This window comes from Schizophyllum commune (assembly GCF_000143185.2).
Source record: "Schizophyllum commune H4-8 unplaced genomic scaffold SCHCOscaffold_4, whole genome shotgun sequence".
Lineage (NCBI taxonomy): Eukaryota > Fungi > Basidiomycota > Agaricomycetes > Agaricales > Schizophyllaceae > Schizophyllum > Schizophyllum commune.
Window position 1 is genome coordinate 1,663,424 of NW_026089541.1, and position 23,567 is coordinate 1,686,990.

Consider the following 23,567-nt stretch of genomic DNA (forward strand, 5'->3'; position numbering starts at 1 on the left):
GCCCGCGTGGCTCCGCGCCCCAATGGGAACTGTTAGGCTCGGCTTCGGTCGTCGGGTCGCCGACGGCACAGACGCGGACGGCGAGGTTGTTACTCGGCGCGGACGCGGGTGGGCCGGAGGTGATCGAGAAAAGTAGATAGAAAGAATAGAACTCGAGATAGAAAAGCAGCGAGTACGGAAAACGAGTCGAGTCAACGAAAATACCAAGTCTAAGGGGCCTCGTGTAGTAGAGGCGCGCTATGCGGCCAGCGTCCATGTGGGAGCCATGTGGTAGGTAACGGTAGATAAGATAGGCGAGGAATGAAGCGGGTCCTGACAGTACCCCCCCCTCTAAAGTCGACTCCCTGAGTCGGCGGACTTGAACTGCTCCGGCGGGTGGTGGATTCGAACTCGCGGACGTGGCCGAGTCGGGCCGCCGTCGCGTGATCGCGTGGGCCGCGGTAATCGGCCCGATCGACCCGGCGCGGGGAAGGCGTCTTGGACTCAGCGATGCGTGTTGTCGCCCGTGGACCCTCTCGTCGACGCTCCTTGCCTGAGCTGTGGTTGTGGAAGGGGGCGGAGCGGAGGATGGTTGGGCTGGTGGTCCCCTCGGCGTGGCCCAGTGCGTCTGGAGCATCGGATTCGGGTAGGAGCGCTCGTGGTAAGTCCCTCGCCCTTCTCGATCTGGGCTGAACTTCTATCGAGCTTGCGTGGGGGATCGCGATGAGTGCGTCACGGGAGGACGGTAGCGGCGTGGGATGGGTGTGGCGATGGCGATATCGATCCGATACGCGTGTAGGAGGTGCGTTTCTGGGTTCAAGAAGGTGAGTGTCTCCCTCCTTCCCCCGTCTCCCTTTGATCTGCTCCCCCGTCTCTTGTCTGTCGCTTGCCCCATGTCTCGTTCTGCATCCAAATCTCCTCGCGATCCCGCTCTCCCCCGTGCCCTTCAACCCGGCTCGCGTGCTGGGAGTCCCTCTCTGCAGCCTTTGTCTCCTGAGTCCCCCGCATCCCCGTCGTCCCCTGAACCTGCGGCGACGGTGAACTCCGGTACGCCGAGTCGAGGGTCTGCTGGTCGGTACTGACGCTCTTCTGTAGCTGAGTGGCGGTTTGGCAACGTCTCGCCTGTGCCCCCGGTCTCTGCTGTCGAGGGTGTGGCGACGGAGGCGGGTGTGAACGCGGGTGGCGTCGCGGTGCGTGCTGGATCGCCTCCTTCCCCCGTCCTCGCTAACGTCCTCTTAAGCTCCCTCTTCCGTTCGCCGGCGAAACCCCTCAGGAGGAGCTCTCGTCGATTCGTGTTGCTCTCATCGAGATCGACCGCGAGAACGCCCAGCTTCGCGAACAGGTCCGTGACCGCGACCGCTCCCTTCAACGAGCTCATCGATCGCGTACGCGTCAGGCCGCTCGTGTGCGTGACCTCGAAGGCGAGAACCGCGGTCTTCGTCAGGAGGTCGGCAGCCTTCGCGATGCGCTGTCCGTGGTGGAAGATCAGCGCGATGACGCCTCTCGTCGCCTCCATGAGACGGATCGGCGCCTCAACGTGCAACACGAGGAGCTGGTCGACGTCAAGCTCCAGCGCGAGAGTTACATTCGCGAGCTGCACTTCGAGCGCGAGTACGTTCGTAACCTCGAGGCGGACAAGCGGCGTGTGCAGCTGGAGCTGGAGTCTGTCCGTAGGGAGGCCGTCGACGAGACGAATCGCCTGAGCGCGCAAATCCGCGAGCTCATGGAGGAGTTGCGCCTCCGCGTTCCTCGTGCCCTCTACGATCGTGTTCTTCGTCGTGCGCGCGATGGCTTTGAGCGCCTTCGCGGTACTTACGGTCGCGTGTCTCCCAGCGCATCCGCCCGCGCTACTTCCCCTCGCTCCCAAGGTTCTCGTGCCGGCGGGGCTGTCGAGCGTGCTGGCGGTCTGGCCGACGTTGATTAGCGTGGTTGGTCTTTTGTCGAGTCGTGGTTGTGTATCGTAGTCGTGTACTGTAGGCGTTGTGTGTGTGTCGTAGTCGAGATGTCGTGTATGCATGCTGGTTGTTGTGTGGGATGTCGATGATTTTTTGTGTGACGGTTTTGTTTGTTTTCTGTTTTGTTCTATAAATTAGTGTCTTTCCCTTCGTCGTGCGTTCCACTACTGCTTCTGCTTCCTCCCCCTCTTGCGAGGTCTCCCCGGCGCGAGCGCGTCCCACTCCTGCACCGTGCGCGGCTTGTCGGGATGAGTCGCGTGGAAGGCGTCGACTTTTTTGGTCGCGTTCGTTAGTCCCGCCGCCGGCTCCCAGGTGCGCGCTTCCGGACCAAATCCTCTCCAATCCACCAAGTATTTCACCGTTCGTTTTTTCCCTTTCGCCCCCACCACCTTACAATCCAGTATCTCTCCTACTTCCCACTGTTCGTACCCCTCCTCGTCGATCTCGACCGGCGGCGCTCTCTGCGGTGGCCGTCTCGCGAACGTATCCGCCGGCACCTCGTGGAGTAGCGAGACGTGGAATACAGGGTGGACGCGCGACATTGACTTCGGTAGCTTGAGGCGGTAGGCGTGCGTGCCGACTTTCGACTCGATGGTGAACGGTCCCAGTCGTTTGTAGTCCAGCTTCTTCGTCGGTCGCTTCGTCTTGATGTTCCTGAGGTCCAGCATCACCCTAGTACCCTTCTTCCAGTCCGGCGTGTTCCCGCGCTTGCGGTCGGCGTACTTCTTCATCTCGTCAGCTGCCTTCTGCACCTCCTGCTTCAAGTGCTCCTGGAGCTCGCGTAAGTCGCGCGCTACCAGGTGTACCCGATGGTCCGGGATGTTGTCGAACGCGACAGAGAGGCGCGGGTGGTAGCCTTTGTTCGCGAAGAAGGGGGTTATCCCCGTGGAGGAGTGCGCGGTGTTATTGTACACGAATTCGGCGATAGGGAGCTGTGGCGCCCAATCGTCCTGGTCGTAGTTCACGAACGCCCGGAGGTACTGTTCGAGCGCTTGATTGACGCGCTCGGTCTGTCCGTCCGTTTGGGGATGATACGCGGTCGAGAGGTTGGACTTGACGCCGAGAGCGTCGCACAGACACTGCCAGAAGTGAGAGACGAATAACGCGCCTCTATCCGAGACAATGTCCGCCGGCAGTCCGTGTTTGCTAAAGACGTCGCGTATGAAGAGCTTGGCAAAGTCGGGGGCTTCGTCGGTGGTGTGGCAGGGTATGAATATAGCCTGTTTGGTGAGACGGCATACCACGACCAGCACCGCATCGTAGCCCTCCGACAGCGGTAGCGCGACGATGTGGTCAATCGATATTGACGACCATGGGCGCTCTCCAACTGGGAGCGGTCGCAGCTCGCCGTAGGGCTTGTGGCGCGCCGCCTTCGTGCGTAGACAATCTGGGCAGGTAACGCAATAGTTGTGAATATCTTTGCGCATACCTGGCCAGTAGTACTCTTCCATCACTCGTCTTGTCGTCCTCCGAACGCCCGGGTGTCCACTGAGTTTATGGTCGTGTCGCGCTCGGATGATGTCGGCGCGCAGGGATTCGTGGGCTGGCACGTAAACCCGGCCGTCGCGTAGGAGTAAGTCGCCACGTTCCGTCGTCGAGTACTGCCCTCCCGGTCGTTTCTTCGCCTCCTCCTTCCCCCCTCTCGAATGGTCGTCGTCGGGCGCGTCGCGAATGCGCTGCAGCTCCAGATCGACGCCGAGAAGGTGCATCGCGCAGAGTCGTTCCGCTGGGATGAGGATGCGGTCGTTGAACGCTTTGGCGTGTGTCTTGAAGGACTCCTTCGGGTAGACGTCGGGCCGCCGGGTGAGTGCGTCGGGTTTGCCGCCTAGTCTCCCTGGGCGGTAGTGTATAACGAAGTCGAACGTGGAGAGATACTCGGACCACCGTGCCTGCCTGCGATTTAGGTTCTTGGTCGTCGTGAAGTGCTGGAGGTTGTTGTGGTCGGAGTAGACATCGACCGTGTGTCGCGCCCCTTCTAAGTACGGTCGCCACACCTTAAAGGCCTCCACTATGGCGAGCAGCTCGCGGTCGTAGACGTCGTAGTTGCATTCGGCGGGTGAGCACGTCCGCGCGTGGAATGCGACCGGGTGTATCTCCTGGTCCTCGGGGTCGTACTGGGAGATAATGGCCGCTATCGCCCAGTCGGAGGCGTCACTCTCGACGACAATGGGAAGGTCGGGGTTGAAGTGCTGCAGGATGGGGGCTTCCGTGAAGGCGTTCTTGAGTAGCGTAAAGACGGTCTCGCACGCGTCGTCCCAGTTCCAGGGTTGGTTCTTCTTGAGAAGGCGGGTTAACGGGTGCACAATTCCTGAGTAATTGTCAATGAAGCGGCGGTAGAAATTTGCAAACCCTAGAAAAGCTTGTAGCTCCTTAATGTTCTTGGGCGGCGGCCAGTCGAGGACCGTCTGCACCTTCCGCGGGTCCATCTTCACGCCTCGCGGCGTGATGATCATACCCAGATATTCGATTTCCTTGACGTGGAAGTCGCACTTCTCCGGTCTCGCGTGTAGGTCGTGTTCGAGTAGACGTTGGAGGACCTGTCGGACGTGTTTCTCGTGCTCCTGTTCGTTGTTAGAATATACCAGGATGTCGTCCAGGTATACGACTACAAATACGTCGAGCATATCATGGAAAATGTCGTTGACGAAGCGTTGGAACGTGGAAGGGGAGTTGGTCATCCCGAAGGGCATGACAAGGTACTCGAATGAGCCGTATCGCGTGCGGAATGCTGTTTTCCACTCATCGCCTTCAGCGATGCGGATGTTGTTGTAACCCCATCTCAGGTCGATTTTGGTATAGATCTTCGCGTCACGAAGACGATCGACCAGCGTGCCAATGAGGGGTAGAGGGTAGTGATTCTTCCTCGTGATCTTGTTCAGTCCCCGATAGTCTACGCATAAGCGTAGCTTGCCATCCTTTTTGGGGGCAAATAAGACCGGTGCCCCCGCTGGCGATGTCGAGGAGCGTATGAATCCCTTCCCTAGCATCTCATCCAAGTATTCCTTGAGAGCCGTCAGCTCCCTCTCGGACATACTGTAAATCTTCCCAAACGGCGGTGTCGCGCCGTCCTCCAACTCGATCTTGTGGTCGTGTTCGCGGTGTGGCAGTAGTTCCTTTGCTGTCTCCTCGGAAAATACCGCTCGAAACTCGTGATACTGCTCGGGGACATGGCGTCGTAGTTCTTCGTCCAGAGACTCCGGCTGTGTCGTGGTTTCCTTCCCTCCCTCCTGCTCGCGGTCCCCTTCGTCGGTGGCGCGTAAGTGCTCCGACTTGTGCGTCTCGGGTCGTATCTGCAACATGTAAACTGGTTCGCCCCGGGAGATGAGTCGTGACATGGGTGTCGCGCCGATGAGTGTGAATCCCGCGTGCGCGGCCTCCTCTGAGTTCGACGGCGTGACCGTCGGTCCCGAGGTGTTCGCGTCGCGTGAGGTTCGCGGCGTTACCGTCCTCGCCGGCGATCTCGAGCCCTCCCTCGTGGAAGAGCTGCGCGCCTTCCCCGAGCGAGGCGGATCGTGTCTGCCCATGTATTTTGAAGGGCGTAATAGTCGTCCTCTGCTGGGCGAACGGTTAGCTGATAAGGGTGGGGAAGGACTTCTCTTGGATTTTTGTCGTTTGCGCTGCTTGGAGTTCAGCTGTCGAGGTCCCCCGGGTTCGTCCCAAGCGAGGTCGCGAGTCTCCTCTTGTGGTTGAGGGCCCACCACATCCTCTAGTATCGTGTTGGGGTCGTCCGGGGCCTCTCCTACCCAGTCGTCTTCGTCTCGCGGTAGGACTTTGATGACTACGCTCCGGTATTGTGTGCGCGTCTCTGGCTCGAAGGTCACCGCCCTGAGCGTCTCGCCGAACTGGATCGTCAGCGAGGTCCAGTCGATCTGGGGGTTGTGCTTCCGTAGCCAAGGCATTCCTAGCACGACGGGTGTCGAGGGGTGCAGTTTTGTGATCAGGAAGTTCTCCTGCTGGGTCGTATCGTTGTCGAAGCGTAAGGATAATGGGATGCGGTGCTTGAGGGCTCCCGCGGAGGACGGGGCGCCGTCGAAGAGTGTTAATGGGATCTCGCGCGGTAGCGCGCGCTGGAGGTGGGGAACGTTGGTGCATATGTCGAAGTCCACGAAATTGTTCGACGCGCCCGTATCGATGAGCGCTCGTTGTTTTTTGTCCCCCGTCTCGAGAATATCCACCTCTAAGACGAACGACTGGTGCGAATGCGAAGGTAGGGTCGCTACCGCGTTGAGGAGTTGGGGGTCGAGCTCCTTGTTTTCTTCGGTTGGCAGAGCGTGGGTCATGGTGATCGGAACTGAAGAGCTCTGTCCATTATTCAGTTCCGCGATACATTTCCCGACTCGTGCTCGTGATATGAGTAGTGCCCTTCCGAAACTCCCCCCTCCTCAAGTTCATCCTCTCCTTCCGTTGCGTACTCGCCCAGCGCGTCCGTGAGCGCGTCTCGGATCGGGGCCTCCCTCTCCTCCTCCTGCCATTCGATTTCCAGCTCGTCGCCCGAGAAGAAGTACGTCGCGCGTCCGCGGGCGGGCTTGGGCACTGGGCAAACCGGGTCCCCCCACATATGACCCGTCTGCTTGCACCCGAAGCACCTGCCCTCGCTGCGCAGACGTGTGATCTCCTCCCGCGAGAGACCCGTTCTCTGTCGGTATGTGACGCGGTTTGTCTGCCCCGCTCGATCCTGTGCGTTGGGCGTTTCCGCGTTAGGAGGACGCGCACTCGCCGTGTTCGGCGTGGGGTTCGGTCGCGCGGGTGCGCTCGTCGCCGCGGGAGCGTTATTCGCCCTATTCCCCGCGTCTCGCCCGCTCCCCCTCGAGTCGAAGCGTCGCTCCAGCCTGTTCGCCGAGCCTGAAACCCTGTTGTACTGGTTGGACTGCTTCCGCGCCGCCTCGCGTCGCTGTTTGTCCTTCCAGTACTTGTTGTCCAGCACCGTGAACAGGGTTTTCATCTCCTCGAAGTTGCGCGACGAGGGGGCGTATTGCGCCGCATCGAGGATGCGATCGGGGACGCTGTCTTCGAGGCGCGCCATCCAGTGCGCCTCGTTGAACCCGGTCCGCTGCGCTACGCTCTCGAACTCGACGATATAGGCGGTGAAGTGCTCGTCGTTCTCCATTTTCATGGTGTTGTATTCGGCTCGGGCGTCTGCCTGGGGATCGGCAATGTCGAACTGTCGCGCAAATTCGTTGATGAACTTGTCGTAGTGCACCAGGGCCTCGTGGTGCGGTCGGTACGTGACTAGGTTCTGCCAATGCGCCTGCGCTAAGTCAGTCATATAGGAGACGGCGAAGAGTATACGCGACTGTTGCGCGGCGTAGGTGAGGGGCTTAGCTCGGAAGTGGAGGTGGATGCTGTCCACCCACTTGCGCCACATCGACGGGTCGCGTCCCGTGAACTTCTCGGGTCGGGCCACGTCGATGAGCTTCTCTTTCGCGAGCTCGTCCTGAAGACGCCGTCTCTCGTCCTCGCGTTGCCTGCGTTCTTCCGCCCGCGCCCTCTCCTCGTCCTGCCTCCTCGGGTCAGGGGGCGGCGGCTGAGTCCCTTGTCGGATCGCCAAGGCGAGCTCCTGGATCCAGTTGAAGTTGTTCCCTCCCGGACCTAGGGGCGGCCCTCCTGGCGGACCCGGCGGTACTGGCGGGCCCGGCGGTCCACCCGGCGGTCCCTGAGGTGGTGGCGGTGGCGGTGGGCCTCCTCCTCCTCCTCCCGCAGAATATCCCATCGGTGCTGGCGGCGGAGCAGGCCATCGCCGAGGTGGGCGCGGAGGCGGAGATGGAGGTCCCCTAGGCGACCTCGAGGGAGGTCCCGGGGGCGGTGGCGCGCCGCCGGCCCGTCGTAGGGGTGATCTGGGTGGTATCGGCGGTGCGCCTCCCCGTCCTGTGCCCAGCAGCCGTTGAGCCAGACTCGCCGGACTTCTCGGCGTCGGCGCGATCGGTTCCGTGTTGAAGTACGATTCACGCTGTCCGTGATAGGTGACGTCGGGGTTGGACTGCGTGTCGAGGTGCTCGTCGTTGCCCTTCCTCTGCAATCTCACGCTGTCTTGGCCGTTCGGTCTCGCGGGCGGTTCTCTGGCGTGGATGGAGTCGTAGAAGGTGACTCCTAGGGGTCGACGGTCCTCCGAGTTTTGCGGGTTGGCGTGCTGAGTGGCTCGGGCGACGTCGGGGGAGATCGTACCAAATCTGAAATATGTCTGCTGTGACGCCGACTGTATCTCTCGGGTTCGATCTCTACCCTCGGCGTCTTGTTGGGCGATGTGCGGCGGCGTATCTAGGCGCGTAAGCTCTATGTTATTCGCTGCTCGCACTCGCCTCGTGTTCGAAGACACCGTCGAGGTATCGACTAGCGTATCAGCCGAGGCTCGCGAGCGAGGTCTGTTCGTGTCTCGAACCGCGTTCTCATGCGTATCGCTCGCGTACTCGAGCTCAGTGACGCTGTTGCTCCTCTCCGGCACAGGCGGAACGACTACAGGCTGGTAGGGTTCCTGCATGAGTCGTTCAGCCGTCCAGAGCGTCGACTGACGTCGCTCATGCGCGGGTATGTGCCCGAGCGCAATATGGGACGTGTCCGCCGCTCCCTCTCGGTTTCGGCGTCTGTTCATCGACACCTCGGGCACGGTGAGGTCCATGGGCGCTTCCCCCTCTCCTGCGTCTATCTGCGTCTGAGTCGGGGAGAGTGCGGGTGTTTCGCTCGGTTCGAACTGTCTGCGCTCCTCGTAGTCGTGGGGTTGATAGCCGCGCTGTTGAGGATAAGCGTGCCTCGAGACCTCGGTGCCAATAGTGATGGGAGGTTCTCTGTCGGCGCGGATGAAGGACACGCCTTCTCCCTCCCTTAGCTGCAGCGGGGCTAGACCCGACCTCTCCGCCCTACCCACGAGATCCGTCAAGTCGTATTCCTCGAAGGAAATGTTATGACTCTCGGGAACGTCGCGTGTGGCGCGCAATAGGTCAGCGAGCTCTCTCGCGCATCGGAGGTCGCTGAAAAACGGAATGTGACGAGTCCAGACGTACCCGCGCTGCAGGCTGACCGCGAAGTACCGCAGCCACTGCACAATCTCGACGTATCCGTCCATGGGATCTGTTGGTACCGCCGCATGGGGGTGCTCTCCAAGTAGGCGGAAGATTCGCCACGCCTCCAGCGCTCGTCCACGTGGCGTGGCCAGTGGATCCGGTCGGGGTTGGGGTCGAGACGTCGCGTAGTGTTGGACGGCGGGGTGTGCAGGGGTGGACGAGTACTCGGCTTGACTGAGATGTATGGAGGGGAAGCTGGGGTAGTTCGCCATGGATGATCGGTGTTGTTCTGGGTACGCGTATGGGCTGGCAAGTGACGCGTTTGTCGCGATCGGCTGTCCTGTTGGATAGTACCACGGTCCGTACGGCTGTGGTTGTGACTGATAGGGCGAGTGAGCCATCCACGGGGGATAAGGGGTATTCCCCGGTGTTTGGTACATGCTGCCCTGATTTTGGTATGGTGGGGAGAGATACGTCGGCGCCGTTCCTTGAGGACTCGCGGGGATAGTCCCGATCGGGATGAAGGCCGAGTCTGTGGGAAGGGGAACGGGGCCGTGATGTCCCCGGCGTGTGATGGTGTCGGACGTGCGGGGCGCATTGCGCCGCACGTTTTGCGTGGGTTCTTCTTGGGTGATGGTGTTGGTAGCCATGGCCCTTTCGCAACCTCGTCGTTAGAGACTTGGTATTGTGTTAGGCTCGGCTTCGGTCGTCGGGTCGCCGACGGCACAGACGCGGACGGCGAGGTTGTTACTCGGCGCGGACGCGGGTGGGCCGGAGGTGATCGAGAAAAGTAGATAGAAAGAATAGAACTCGAGATAGAAAAGCAGCGAGTACGGAAAACGAGTCGAGTCAACGAAAATACCAAGTCTAAGGGGCCTCGTGTAGTAGAGGCGCGCTATGCGGCCAGCGTCCATGTGGGAGCCATGTGGTAGGTAACGGTAGATAAGATAGGCGAGGAATGAAGCGGGTCCTGACAGGAACGTTCACTTCCGCGCTTCTTTTGTCGGCTTTCGCTTTCTCTAGAGCGTACCGTCTCATGTTTCCCACAATATTTTTCCACTCCGAGAACGTCTTGCGTATGGATATGGTCCATTCAGTGACGTCTATCTTTTGGTTTAAAGCATCAGTCCATCTATGATGTTTCATGTAGTCCTGGATGTCGTCGTATGTTTCCTTCTTTGTCTTGTACGCCTTGTTCGTGAGAATATCGTCGCTGGAAGGAAACGCCAATTCTATATGATTCTCGTCCTCAGCGACCTCGTAGTCATCTGGTACGAATCTTGCGTACGACGATCCTGTCGTTTCTTCCGATTTACTCCTCATTTGGAAGTTGTCGCGAGCGTCCAAGCAATCCCACCGCAAGTTGAAAAATTTCATCAACTCTCGCTGACGATCGGAAAATGGGAAAGCAGCGTAGGCATCTTCCCATGGTTGCTCGGGTTGTTTTAGGTCCGCCCCTGTCCTCCACGGTTTGAAAAGAGTCAGCATGGTCGTTGTGTAGTAATCCCTATCGCCTTTGTCATTCCGCGGCAGTGGTCTCATCATGTTCAGTACCAGCGAAGGGTCGTCTTTGTCGTTCATCCAAATGCAATGTGTACTCGCCAGCGGATGCCCTTTCACGAATGCATGCATCCTCGTGGCAAGAGCTCCTTTGGGTGGATCCCCAAATATAATAGGTTCATCGGGGTCAAATTCAGGCTGTGAAGGCTTATCGTCACGTTCTGTCCCTTCCAGGTCGTCTTGCACAACGGACATGTCCATGTCTTCGTCGCAAACGTCCTCCATGACAACGTCCCCGTCTTCGTCCATCGCATCGTTAGCATCGCAATAACGACCGCTTTCGGCAGTATCGCACCGTTCGTCATCGCTCATGCCGCCGAGGTCATCAACAACCTCGTCAATGTCATCCAAAATGTCGGTCGAGGTTTGAGTGCAGGCGGCTTCATCCGAGTCGTTGTCGTTTACGTCTTCCTTGTTTTTAGGAAGAGGTACTCGTTTGCACCGTCTCATGAAGTCGTACAAACTCATATGCTCGAGCTCTTCAGGCCTGTAAACATAGTTCTGGACATCATTCACACCAATGACGTGTCCTTTCCTACGCAGAACAATCACGTTGTCGTCATATTCGGCAACGTCTGCGCCCTGCCAGTACTTTCGTACCTCCATGTAATAAGAATGCCAATAGAACGGTTTGAAGTGATGCGACGAATAGTGATCAGGATTGCCGAGTAAATGCGCGCATATAAAGGGAGATCCGAGTTCCATCTTAGTACTTAATATGTTCACCATCCTCGTAAGCAACTTCCGCGCCTTTTCTTTACTGTCTGCGTTGGACGACAGATGTTCAGAGTTTCTGTCGAATGCGGCTTTTATAGCCTCAAAAATCACGTGTGTAGGCGGGCCCATCTTCGTAATATATTCTGTTATGTAGTAAACGATGTGGTTTACCGCACTGCCCGACATAAGTCCCGTACAGTCATGGTTACAGCCGAGGACGTAGCTTATGAGTGGGGAGACGTCGTTCATATACGGTTCGAGATGTTTGAACCGGAGCGCGCCAGTGTCCATATCCACTCCGGATTCCTCTCGTACTTCTCGCGGCATCCTCGCTTTGCATTTTCTGTTTTTATTATTCATGCAGAATCGCGTACTACACTTGTGCACGTTAGATCGTAGTAAGACGTCGTCGACATACTCCTCAAAGTGAACATCCCATTGTCTGCTCTTCTTACAAACTTTGCAACCTGCATCGCCACACGTGCAGTAATTTACGGGCGGACGGGGGAAGACGGTGTACGTCGGATCTTTGTATCCAGGTTGAGCGCGTTTTCTTTCTTGTCGGGCCTCCGCGTCTAACATTGGCCCTCCGTATAGGTGCCCTTGGTGACAGCCTTCGACGTAATTGACTAACTCTTCTCTGTACGTTGATTCAAACTCTGTTATACGATCTCTCATTTCCTGAGGAGTAGGGGAACCGCTTATCCAAACGAGCATGTGCAGATGCAACGTTAGACGCCCTTGTTGTTCGACAGTCGCGTAGTATGCAGACGTCTTGCCGAACAGACCCGGACATCCCGATCCGACTCCTAGCACATGCTTAATGAACGTCTCGACCATGAAGTGAAAGAAACGCGCTGCAGCTACAGGGTTGTTAACCACCTTGCGGAACCGATCGTCTTTCTGTGCATCCGAGTCAGGGAATACATGTGGTTTGAATTCCTCCTTTGTGTCTGCATAGTACAAACACAACGGGTGCTTGATATCAGTTGGCGCAATCGTAATGTACCATACGGGTGAACCTATGTGAGCAATCAGGGACCATATCTCGTTTCTCATCCATTTCCTGCCGGAAGTCGTTCCCATTACATGGCCCGCTACACTGTCGATATCCTGGATGACTTTCCAACATTCTTTTTCGTCGTCTGTGACAGGAACAACGTGTTCGCCGTCGCTCATTCGCGTCGCTATACTTTGCAACACAGTGCGATTCAGGCTGAGTAGTCGTGTGATAACGTCATGGAATCGTTCCTGCTTAGCAACCAGGAAACTCTGGGTGATGGTCTGTTTAACTTGCGAGTGACTGAAGGCAACGAACGGAAAGGCAGGGTCTCGCTGAAAACGTTGATCGTGATACATAAGGAGATGACGAACGTGCTCTTTCTCGGACAGCCTGTATTTTATCTCCTTTGCGACTTGCGTACTACCAACACCGCCCGCGCCGTATGGAAACAACCACGGGAACATGCGCGGATATAACTGTATATTATGATATATAGATTCCGCGCTTTCTTCATGCCCGACACGCAACACGCCTTTATTAGCATTAAAGTGTTTCAGCGCAAGCCCTTTCAACTCTTCTACGGTTTTTGTGTCTAAGTCCTCACCCGTCAAACCGTGGACAACGAACGGTACTTCGCCAGAGGTCACTCCTTGGTCATCTTCCGTGTTAAAAGCGCTCCTGCTCTCTTGATTTATGTTGGTATCCATCATCCGATACTCAATAGTAACTGGGGGAGAGTCCTCGTCGTAAGTTCGTAGATTCTCTTCGGATATTGTGATATCCGCGTAGTCAGGCGAGTTAAGACGCAGGTGCTCGAGCGCTTCTTGTACTTCTTTCCGTCTCACTAGTAGTGGATTAAACCTACCAGACGCGTAATCAGCAGGCGTGGGTGATGACGGACCAGTGAACATAACTGCGAGGACCTCGTCCATTTCTTCTCTAGGTGGTGGCAGGACGTCATGAACGAGAGGCGTGTTCACAGGGAAGCATATGGCATGTGCTATCATCTTCTTGAATGAGCCACCCACGCGAACAAAGGAGGCATTGTGGCGGACACGTTGTATCAGAATACGTTCGAAGTATCTCAATTTACTCAATACTGGCGGTACTTCTCCCAGCCAAAGATTGTTGGCTAAAGCCAGTCTTGGCACTTCCATCTGTCGTAACGGTCCGCGACAATCCTGGCATATAACATCACATCCTTCAGCTAGAACCAGCCCAGGCAATGGCTGTATAGGGTCATTATCGGTCGTCCGTAACTTTCGAGTAATAGCATTGTTGTCGAGGACCTTCAAGTTGTGTTTCATACTTCGCATCGGCACGCTGCCCTTTTCCGGCTTCAATTCGCCGCAAACTGCGCAACCTATCTCTCGGACGTTCATAAGTTCTTCGTAGAAGTTACTCGCGATACGGTGCATCATCTCTTTGTTCGGTCGGGGCGGCGGAAAGCTCGACGCCGGAGCCTGAGTGTCGACGTCGTCCGCAAGCATTTTCTTCATTGCTTTCTGGCTGTTGACTTTGCGCCTCTTTCCGTTGTACCGACGGTATTTGCGGCCGGTTTTCCGCTTGTTGGCAATAGGCACCTTTTCGAATGCGGTATACAGAAGCTCACACCCCCCCACGCACTCGTGCGAGGCAAATAACTCGGCGATTACCTGTCTACACACACGTACTTTGGCGAGAGAAATCGAGTGAGCGGAACATACGGAGCGAAGACTGGCCACTGTGAGTTTGTCGAATAACTGTTCGGGTGTAAGAAGCGCGACGACGTAGTTGTCCGGCAGGTTCGTCATGTCGTCTAAAAAAGTGTGGAAGCGGAAACGGTAGTTCCATTTACTGACGTCTAAGTCCTGCGGTGCGCGGTATAGCGCACTCTCAATATCGGTATGGGAAAATAGCATCTCGGCGGGGCCACCACCCAATTGAAGTCGCGAACACATACGGGCCGTCTTGCCTTTGTGATGCTCGCACGCCGTTCGTTGACAATACCCCGACCACATTTTAAGTGCTTGTAAGGTAGCGGCGTTCTTGACGAAGATTCGCAACGTCGATGTTCGCCTACGCGAACGTATCCCTGTAATGTACTCGCTGAAGAAACAGAGAGAGCGGTATATTGCGGTTTTGATCGGCAAGCGAAGGACGGACAATGCGATACGCTTACGACTTGACACGTCCATTCTCCAACAATGAAAAGTCCAATCAGCCCTACGCATGCAATGGCGCATTGAATGCACGCGAGTGATGCCAGCGTGTCTGTGTGGGTGATGTTCCAGCCAAAGCCTGTACGATGCCAAAAACGAAAAGGGAGGTGGACGAATCGACAACAGGTAGCCTCGAACAGAGGCCACGGACGTTTGTTGCCAAAGAGCCAGTGCAAAGTCTCGGGTGTGTACTGCCACGTATATTCCATATCCCATAGCATCGCATAAACCCGTAACCCCGTATCGCGCCAGAGTAGCAGCCAACGCATAATCGATCGGAAGAGTGAGCTCGAAAACATGTTGAGATACTTCCACACAACCATCGTATACGCAGTGTGCTTGGTCGACGTTTTCAGCGTCGTGCTCTGTGCCGACATAGATGGCTTGCGTACTGCACCGCGATGATGTAAAGCCGCAGAGATCGTCGCGAGTGGGTGTGATCCTGCCGCGCAAGAGCTCGATGTTTTTCACGTCGTAAAGACCATCTTTTGGTGATAGTGATGGACCCGAGCATGATACGGTGTTAAACAGAAGAAGATACAGACAACCGAGCATTGTAGTGAACAGATTCATGGCGGTTGTGGACTGAAGATTTGCGTTGCGATCGAGCGTCGGACTGAACGGCCGGCGATGGCCGTTATCGCGCCAGTCAACCCACGTGCGGACAGTTTACGGTCTCTATGTATGTTCGATTTCTTTGGTACAGACGTATTCTTTATTCGCGCGATTTACTCCGTATGGTCTTTCTTCGCCTTCTTAGGCGGGCTTCCGCTCGCGCCGCCTGCTGCCCGCTTAGCGGACCCGCTCCCTTCGCCCCGTCCCTTGGATGTTGTCGCACCGGCAGATGCGTCGTTGATCTTCACAGATACTTTGCCAGTACGTGGGGTTCCGCCAGATGTGGCGGGGTGGACGCGGGGCGCCACGAGCCTGGCCTGCGCTGCGACGCGGTCGATAGGTCCTGACAGGACTACCAGAGCGGCGATGTTGAAAGAGAGATTTTCCGCGGCCTTTTCCGTCTTTCTCTTCCAGCGCGTTATGGTATACAGCACGCTTACCATTTGCTCCGGGACGAGCTTGTCCACGTTGTATGACGGAAGGCCAAGGACGTCGGCGACGCCCAGTTCGGCCCCTTTCCATAGGTCCTTTCGACCTTGTCCGTCCAGGACGGGGACTGTGGTGAGCGTCAGAAAGTCGCCGAAAAGAAGGACATATTATGAGAATGAAGAGGAGCGCGTAGAGGTATGTCAACGTTTGGCACGTACTCTTGTCGTTGAATTCGAATACACCTATCTTCCGCTTCGGTTGCCACCCTCCCTTAGCCGAGATCAGGGTCGGCCCGTTTCCTCCCGTCCGCGCGCCTGCCGCCCGTTTGCTTCAGCGCGCGGCAAAACGTATACGGGACGTGACGTACCATCCTTGCTGACCACCTTCGTCGTAAAACCAACCATCCCATCCGCGTAAAGCGGAAACTTGAAAGAGTTGGTCTCGCCCATCTTCCCGAGGCGATTGAGGCAAGCGAAGAGCCGAAATGCCTCTGCCTCGAGAAGGGTGACCAGTACGCCTCGCCGAGCGCCACTAGCACCGATGCCGTCCTTACCATCTTTATCAAGAAAAGCGACGGATAGTAACCCTGTAGAAACACAGTATACGGGTGCTTTGGATCCTACGAGGCCGAGGGTATCGCTTTGCGCACTGTCAGACACCTTGACGAAGTCGATAGACCGCCAAGAAATGCGAGACAGATTGACCAAATCCGATCCTTGGAAGAAAGCGACGGCAAAACAGAAAATTCTGTAACGGTTCTGTCTGAGCATGGAGCGGGCGATCTGCGACGGCCGTACGCACTCCATAATGTCGGTCGCCGGATATGACCGTTCCATGACTCTGTCTTGCTTGATATAACTGACGACGTTCTCGGGAGGCTCCGTGTCGACGACCGCGTACGTGCCCACGGTTCTGATGAACAACCGTCATCGCCATGTCAGAGCAAAGAGGGGGCCTCTCACGAGTATTTAAAGAACCTCTCGTACCCTCCGATACTAAAGGCATAGTTGCAGATACCGGACCATTGGAATATAGCGTCGCTCTTAACTCGCGCGTATCTGTCATGGAAAGATTTAGGTGCGCACGTCTGTGGAAGAAGCGACTCACGCTGGGTCACTATCGTCAAAGTGGAAGGAACCGAGATACTCTCTAGCGGCTGCGCTGCCACCGTGCGAGAAGACGATGTTCTCTCTGTGATTGGCCCCTTAGTATCGTCGTAACGAAGGTAACGGATGCCAGTCAGGCGACTGCTTACTCTTGCTGGTCCTCCCTAGAACATGTGAGTACCAAGTTCACTACGTGTGGTCGTAGTACTTACTCATCAGACATGGGGACGTCATGAGTCGGAAGGGCGCGAACGGGAAGGCTGTCGTCCATGCGTACATCGTCGCCGTCGTTGTCGTGGCTGTCGACACCGTTAAATCCGGTATATGTAGCAGTGATGACTCGCTCACCGTTCCTCTTTCGGCTGTGAAGCCATCTGTTGACCGCTACAGTTCGCAATGCCACGTGAGCGTGAAGGACGAGAACACGTGGGATGCACGTACGTCTTGCGCGCCTTCGTCTGGCGTACGTGCTCGTCGTACCCCTCTTCTGCATCATCCCTAAACGCGAACACACAGATGAGCCGAGTCAGACATAGAGGGGAACTGCGTACGTTTCTATGTCGTCGTTGTCCTCCTCAGCCTCCACATCCAGGAGCCTAGATCAACACGTCAAACCGGGGTGTTACCATTGCAAACGTTCAGAGACATACATTTCCGCCTTCTTGCGTTCGGAGCCCGATTTCATACGACGGTTCGCGACCTTCTTGGGTGTCTTCACGGGAGAGGAAGGCGGCGACGATGGCGGAGGCGTGGCGGTTGCGGCCTTGGTGGACCAGTAGCGTTCGTCGCCGTCGTCAGATCGAGCGGGGGATTCATCTCTGTACATCTGTCAGCAAGTCCCGACGTTTGTTCATGACGCGCGCACTTCTGATCGTTGTTCGCTCCCTCGGCCCTGGCGCGTGCCGTGTCTTCCCCTCCCCCCGTGTCAACATTCGCCCTTCCGTTCACTTTAGCGATCGATGCGACTGGTGTAGCGTTGCAACATACCCGAGGACGTTCTCATCGCGGTGCGGGTCATCCGTAGCGGGATGGTCCCGGATCTGCTCTTGAACAGCTCGCTTGTTCTTTGAGTTGCTCGTGCTTTTCACAGACTTCGCCCGCTTCTCTCTTTCGCACCATGAGTACTTCGAAAAGAGCTCACGACAAGGAGACGCACCCTGATTTGTCCTGGGCGCTCGCGTTACGGGCGCTAGCACTGAACAAGTTAAAGAACGAATGGCAACACGGCCTCGAAGGTATACGCACGTTGATTTTCCTTTTTTCACCTGTGTCGGAGGCGGCACCTTGGAAGCCAGCGGCACGTCGTCATCGTCCTCTTCCTCAACGGCGTCACCGCTGTCGTTGGCCTGTTCACTGGTCTCGTTGCCGTCCGTTCCCTTTCTCTTCACTTCGCCATTATCACCGACGTCGCTGAGGCGACCGCGGTAAGCCTTTGACCGTCCGTCCGCGGTTCACACTCACTGATCACCATCCCCTTCTTCCTTGTCGTCCTCACTGTCACTGTCCGGAATGCGGGCAGCCCTGAATATGTTTCTCTCTTCAGCTGATGCGTAGCGAAGGAAGGTGTGCAAGCTCACCGCGACCCTTTTTTTCCAGCTGGTTTCGCTGGAACAACAACCTCCTCCTCTTCCTCCTCCTCCTCTTCTTCCTCCCCCGCTTCCTCTTCCACGTCCTTCATGGCATCTTTCTGGTACTCGTCCCTGGGCAGCCGTCAGCATCCATCTCGCACAGGGCCAAGAGGGCAGCATACGATTGGATCTTCTTTGAAGACGGAACACGGGTGCGGGTCGACGCTCGCGAGGGCGTCTGGTCGGACATGATCGACGAGAGAGCAAGAGTCAGGCCAAAACGACAAAGTCCAGAGAAACGAGGTCAATTAAAGGTGCGCATGATACCACCCGCTCGGTTCCTTTCTCCTCCCCCCCTCTCCCTCCGGCAAAAAGAAACAGCCAGACGTGTACATTGGTCGGTAAGTCGGCCACCGGCAAGGAGAAATGGAGGTACGATCCAGACCGGGACGGAAATCATGGATGGATACCAGCGGGACTTTATATTCGTCGCGGATCTCGAGACTGCTGGTGATAATGCGAAGGACAACTGGGAGCTGCTGCATCGCTACGACACCTTACCGCGACGACGTACGTCCTGTGCGTAAGGGAGCAGCAAGACCCACGGTATGGGGACAATGCGATAGGTAACGGATGAGGGGGGGGGGGCGACGGAACCAGATTCCTAAGTAAACGGAATCAAACCGTTCCGACGTCGCCCAAGCCTTTGCCATCCATTGGTAGAGCATAACAATCAGAAACGAGGCGTATATTGGACAAAAGCGCTGGAAGGAGCGCTTACCAGGCGACCACCGGCAGATTTGCCTCAGGGTTCTAGTGCGGCGGGGAATGGGGAACAGTCCTTTCGAGGTGCACCACTTGCGCAGCGCGCGGGACTGTCAAGGTAGCGGATTCAAAACGAGATACGAACATGAATGGACACGCCTTCAAAACAGGGTATTGGTTTTCCGTTCCACACGGATACTGGTTCGACTGCACATACGAACCGAGTCGGTCGCAGAAGGGAAAAAGGGTGCTATGGGTTAAGGTGCAAGGACGACGCGCGTCCCGCAGGTAGTCGTCTTCTCGCACCCCGACGTGCTGGTTTTGTACGCGCCTGTTTCCTTAACCATACTTATATCCTCTGGAACGGACATGGACGTCTCCAAGTTTCCTGACTTGTACGACGAGGAACGAGCCAGTAAGCAGCCCATACTCTTGGGTCGTCGCGTACGCTGACATCATTCACCGGTGTAGAGAATATAGTGGGAGACATATCCTCTCGACGCGCTGCGGCGGCGCCAGATAAATGCTTGGGGACTTTCATGGACGTGCGCCATTACCCTTCGCCTTAGTGGGAAGCGCGCAAACGCTGATGTCTTGCAGAGCCCGTCGGCTTCGACACAGGTTCGCATAGCGTCAGGGTACAACGACCGCACGCGCGTACTCGTTATGCCTGATGGTGAGACCGAGTATCAACTGGAGATAGTCGGCGTCTTATGGAGGGTGGATCTGCCCCCGGTTGGCTCGGACTATCAGTGCGTTCGCACTTACTATTCCGTCGACGATGGCTAACCTCAGTATGTCAGAAGCGCGACACTACGACGTGCTCGTCAAGCCAAGCAAGGCGTTGCAATCGTAGCGTTTGACAACCCGTTGTTCGCGGCTGCGATGAGGAACATCGAGCATATACGAAATCTGTTCCAACGAAGCATCGGACGCCGAGTCACCACTAGCGCGCCCACCCAAACCAGATGCGGCAAAGCCATCGGGTTCGCCAGCCGCTACTTCAGCCATGTCAAGGACGCCGACCCTGCAAGCGTAGAATCTGTGCCAGAGAATATCGACCCATTCCCACAGCGGTACCTTCAGGCTATGCTCGAATCGTACGGACAACTGGTCTACACCAATTCTAACTCCGTAGAATACTATATCGCTTCTGGAGAAGGGCCAGCAGGTGCGCTGAGGTACGTTGTGAACTTTCGTTAAGTGGCGCGGACGCTAATCATTCGTTAGCTATACCGAATGTCCACCTTCCACGTTCCAAGTTGGTGACGTAGTCGCCGTCACAATCTCGTTCGTTGCAGTACCTCAGTTCACCAGAGGCGCGGAGGCGGATTGGTACATGTTGAAAGTGTTGCGCGGCATCGCATTGCTGGATGATGGCCCAACGAATGTAAGTCATGGTTCAGCGCATGTGTCACGACAAGGGCTCAACTAGCGGGTGATCAGTTGGCCAATTGGAAGGCTTCTATGAACGTAACGACGCTCACGACCCCATCGAAGCCCGGTATCAAACGACCGGGTAGGGCCTTCGGCGCACAGGAGGAACCCACGGACAAGAGAGCACGACCGACGCAGGAGGAGGGGAATGATAACGGTATGCAGATTGCGTAAGTACTGCCTGCTATAAGATCCCAGAGTGTACCGAAGCGCAAGCGATATAAGATACTATCTTGTTCTGGACGTCTGAAAGAGAAACGAATAAGCGGTTTTATCAACCTCTAAGTACACATCCACTATCAAACACGGGCTTATAGTCGAGCTGGTCATACACCGGTTCTGAAGCGAACGTTTGGATGAGTGCACATGCAATACTTGTTTGCTTTCGTGGCCAGGCAGCGTGCGAAGTACGCAGCACTGCATGTCGCGTCTATCCCCTTTATGTGCATTCTACGTATATGGCATGACACGGAAACAGTTATCCCGAAATGGATTAACCCAAACGGGCATTACTGTTTGCGGCTGTCCAAAAATGGATTGACCCAAATAAGCTTGATCGTTTAAGGATACACCCGCCGGGGTAATCGGACCGAGCTTTTCCGGGTGGCGGCGTTCCACACCTCGCTGTTCTCCGCGTGCCTTTTGCTTTTTTGCTTACTTCGGTCGACAGCACCCGTGAGCATGTCATTCACTTTTCTAGATTGGTCCGAAGAACCGCCCAAGAAGAAGAGAAAACGTCACACAACAACCGGAGGACCAACTTCGTACGACGTTGTCGCTTTTTCCGTCAACGAGCAATCCGTCGACGACGTGGTAAACGGCCCAGGTTCGTTCTCAGAGAGATACACGGCTTTTGCATACGTGCTAACCCTCTCTATCTTCTGTTGAGGCGTACCCAGTAGCGGACCAGCACAATCAGGCAGCTCAACAAGACAGAATGAGGCCCCCACGTGGGAATACACGTCACGGTCAGAGCCGGACCCTTCGTTATGTGTCCACCCGACAGCACCCATTGGTTCGAACGACTTAGCAACGTAATTTGCTTTCGCCCTAATAATCAATAGCGTACTAAGTGATTCACAGGACATCAGAAGCGAGTCACAACATTGCAGCGGACTGTTCGTCGGATCATTGCCACTCGATTACAACAGTAACCGGGAGCACAAGTCAAAGGTTTAATCTGCCTCTTACCACATAAGCAAGAAATCACTAATGCAGTTGATCAAAGCGACGCGGACGGCTCGTCAGCGTCCGTACATTCACTAGATCTGACGAGCAACGTTGCGGTCCGACATGGCACACCGACTACGTGGTGGCAGTCAGTCAATGCCATAACGTACCTCCCGTACCACACGACGGACAATCCTCGAGTGAACGTTTTGGCATGGGTAAGCACAAGAATGATCTAAGGAGGAGAGGACTAACGTGTCGGAAGGATGCCAATTGCGTCGATCTTTGCGCAAAAATGTTTCCCAGCGCCCTTGAACGGCCCGACATGCTCACAGTGTTAACGAACGGTCCAGTGAACGACATCTTAGACCAAGCCGTCGCCAGTTTAGAGCAAGGCGTATCCGTACTGGTGAAAGGTGGTGGATTGAAGGTGCCGCAAGTCAGTGGACGTGACGATGTTGACGACGCGATGACGCCACAATACTGGGGGTGTCGATTCCCAGCAGGAGGCGGACTCGGTTTGGATCTTCACACTCCGTTGGAAGTACACGGTGAGTACAACCGAGCGCCCCCACTCGTTATGACACGTGCTTAACTTGTCAGATATGTACCTGAGAGAGGTCGAGACGCAATCAGACAAGGACGAAGCAGGACGCAACAGTGACTCTTCGGTCGATACAGCGAAAAGCGAACGTGCTTCATCATCAACAATCCATAAGCACAAAGGGGCACCTGGCCCAAAGCGTGTCAATCAGCAACACACGCCCGCGGCTAACCCGATTCCACCAGAGAGCCGTACCATGATGTCTCTTAACGAGTTCCACGAGTACATACAGGACGGCTCGAATCCGCCTCGCTGCATTCTAGAGCTCTTACCAGGTCTCCCCAGCAGCGATGCAATCATTGAGCAAGTCTTACGATCGTGGCAGGTACGGTAGACTTACATGTTTCTCAACAGGCGTTTATCCGACGGGCACATCGTCACAAGAACACGGTTCTTTAAAGATACGACTGAAGACTACGACATGCTTCCATCAGACGTATGGCGCACCTTCGACTGGTGTCTCCTACACCAACGGGGCTTCTTTACTATGCCTCATTTCGACGCAATGGGGCTGGGCACATCAGTCCAGGTGCGGGGCAAGGGTCGTAAGATGTGGATCATTCTTCGTTTTACACCTCCGAGTACCGCGACATTTGCGAATCTGGCGGAACGGATGAAGCATGTCGTGGCTGGCGCGAGCAAATACGGTGCTTCGAGGGGCGACTTCCACATCCCAAACAGCGACTGGACCATAGGACCAGATAACGGTGCCATTCTCATTTTGGAGGAGGGTGACCTCTTGTACGTCGACGTACTTTGTTGTTATTGGTACCGTTTCTAATGCCGCACTAGCATTCAAGCTCCCGGTACAGCCCATGCGGTGTATACTCCAACGCATTGCGCTACAGCGGGGAAGCACTGGTGCTCGTTTCATACGTTGCAGCATATGGAGTTCTATCGCGCATTCGAGGTTCTCACGGACACTCAAGGGACCAACCACAATCACGTTCTATTGCATGTCATGCTGATTTATATGGCTGCCTCTCTTCCCAGCCGAGTGAGGAACGGTGAACGTGAGTTGTTCTCCAACACCGATGCAGTCCCATGCTCATAAGCGTGCTCGCTCTGTAGGCTTCCGTCGGAAGAGCATGCTTGCACTTTGTCTCATGATTCTCTGGCCGGATCGTTATATTCCACGGGCGTCGCAAGCACCCGCGCGTGCTGTCGAGAGCGAACGATCCGACGGTGGTCGTCTGCTCGCACGTTTCCTTAAAGGCTACGGCAAGTGGGCGCGTCTCGACATCGACAATGTCGCTGTATCCGTGTGCGAACGGGTCATCCACGAGATCACGCCAAGACGCGGCAAGAAAGAATCCCCATCAGCCTGGTACACCCGCGCTCGCGAATACAACGTCGATGGTGCCCACTGGCAACATCCAGGAGATTATATCGATCTTTCGTATCTGTTGTAGAACCATCATGACACCGCGTCCAACTTTGCTGACGACGCGCGCGTGGACGGA

The 23,567-nt window shown here is 56.1% G+C and overlaps 8 protein-coding genes across 8 annotated transcripts; 2 read left to right on the forward strand and 6 right to left on the reverse strand.

Annotated features, from left to right (window-relative positions):
• Positions 1-872: 872 nt before the first annotated feature.
• On the forward strand, positions 873-1,903 carry SCHCODRAFT_02495707 (uncharacterized protein; the record flags this gene model as incomplete). The annotated part of the gene is made up of 4 exons (XM_003032686.2): positions 873-1,026; positions 1,075-1,169; positions 1,220-1,321; positions 1,376-1,903. 4 exons carry the CDS (start codon positions 873-875, stop codon positions 1,901-1,903), a joined length of 879 nt encoding a protein of 292 aa, XP_003032732.1.
• A 3,639-nt stretch (positions 1,904-5,542) lies between these two features.
• SCHCODRAFT_01043577 (uncharacterized protein) lies at positions 5,543-5,833 on the reverse strand (the record flags this gene model as incomplete). Its single annotated transcript, XM_050340918.1, has 1 exon — positions 5,543-5,833. A coding segment is annotated over one exon (291 nt), but the record flags the coding sequence as incomplete, so codon positions are not given.
• A 2,858-nt stretch (positions 5,834-8,691) lies between these two features.
• SCHCODRAFT_02476257 (uncharacterized protein) lies at positions 8,692-9,579 on the reverse strand (the record flags this gene model as incomplete). Its single annotated transcript, XM_050342743.1, has 2 exons — positions 8,692-9,235; positions 9,368-9,579. Coding segments are annotated over 2 exons (756 nt in total), but the record flags the coding sequence as incomplete, so codon positions are not given.
• Positions 9,580-9,796: 217 nt separating this feature from the next.
• Positions 9,797-11,335, reverse strand: SCHCODRAFT_053638 (uncharacterized protein; the record flags this gene model as incomplete). The annotated part of the gene is made up of 3 exons (XM_003033272.1): positions 9,797-10,562; positions 10,683-10,990; positions 11,063-11,335. The coding sequence occupies 3 exons, from the start codon at positions 11,333-11,335 to the stop codon at positions 9,797-9,799; spliced, it is 1,347 nt and encodes a 448-aa protein (XP_003033318.1).
• A 116-nt stretch (positions 11,336-11,451) lies between these two features.
• SCHCODRAFT_02665560 (uncharacterized protein) lies at positions 11,452-12,565 on the reverse strand (the record flags this gene model as incomplete). The annotated part of the gene is made up of 2 exons (XM_050346548.1): positions 11,452-11,549; positions 11,944-12,565. The coding sequence occupies 2 exons, from the start codon at positions 12,563-12,565 to the stop codon at positions 11,452-11,454; spliced, it is 720 nt and encodes a 239-aa protein (XP_050201110.1).
• A 240-nt stretch (positions 12,566-12,805) lies between these two features.
• On the reverse strand, positions 12,806-14,002 carry SCHCODRAFT_02495151 (uncharacterized protein; the record flags this gene model as incomplete). The annotated part of the gene is made up of 1 exon (XM_050343012.1): positions 12,806-14,002. A coding segment is annotated over one exon (1,197 nt), but the record flags the coding sequence as incomplete, so codon positions are not given.
• A 1,136-nt stretch (positions 14,003-15,138) lies between these two features.
• SCHCODRAFT_02497615 (uncharacterized protein) lies at positions 15,139-18,378 on the reverse strand (the record flags this gene model as incomplete). Its single annotated transcript, XM_050343062.1, has 20 exons — positions 15,139-15,581; positions 15,673-15,768; positions 15,822-16,040; positions 16,104-16,201; positions 16,256-16,366; positions 16,441-16,512; positions 16,562-16,645; positions 16,710-16,724; positions 16,773-16,859; positions 16,909-16,944; positions 17,002-17,058; positions 17,112-17,156; positions 17,211-17,378; positions 17,426-17,497; positions 17,548-17,667; positions 17,717-17,755; positions 17,806-17,970; positions 18,022-18,081; positions 18,138-18,260; positions 18,311-18,378. 20 exons carry the CDS (start codon positions 18,376-18,378, stop codon positions 15,139-15,141), a joined length of 2,178 nt encoding a protein of 725 aa, XP_050201112.1.
• An 884-nt stretch (positions 18,379-19,262) lies between these two features.
• Positions 19,263-23,516, forward strand: SCHCODRAFT_02598345 (uncharacterized protein; the record flags this gene model as incomplete). The annotated part of the gene is made up of 17 exons (XM_050344028.1): positions 19,263-19,308; positions 19,365-19,438; positions 19,494-19,645; positions 19,697-20,074; positions 20,124-20,283; positions 20,394-20,500; positions 21,001-21,005; positions 21,031-21,156; positions 21,220-21,364; positions 21,414-21,448; positions 21,549-21,718; positions 21,766-22,051; positions 22,104-22,429; positions 22,539-22,633; positions 22,687-22,845; positions 23,098-23,117; positions 23,176-23,516. The coding sequence occupies 17 exons, from the start codon at positions 19,263-19,265 to the stop codon at positions 23,514-23,516; spliced, it is 2,625 nt and encodes an 874-aa protein (XP_050201113.1).
• Positions 23,517-23,567: the final 51 nt, after the last annotated feature.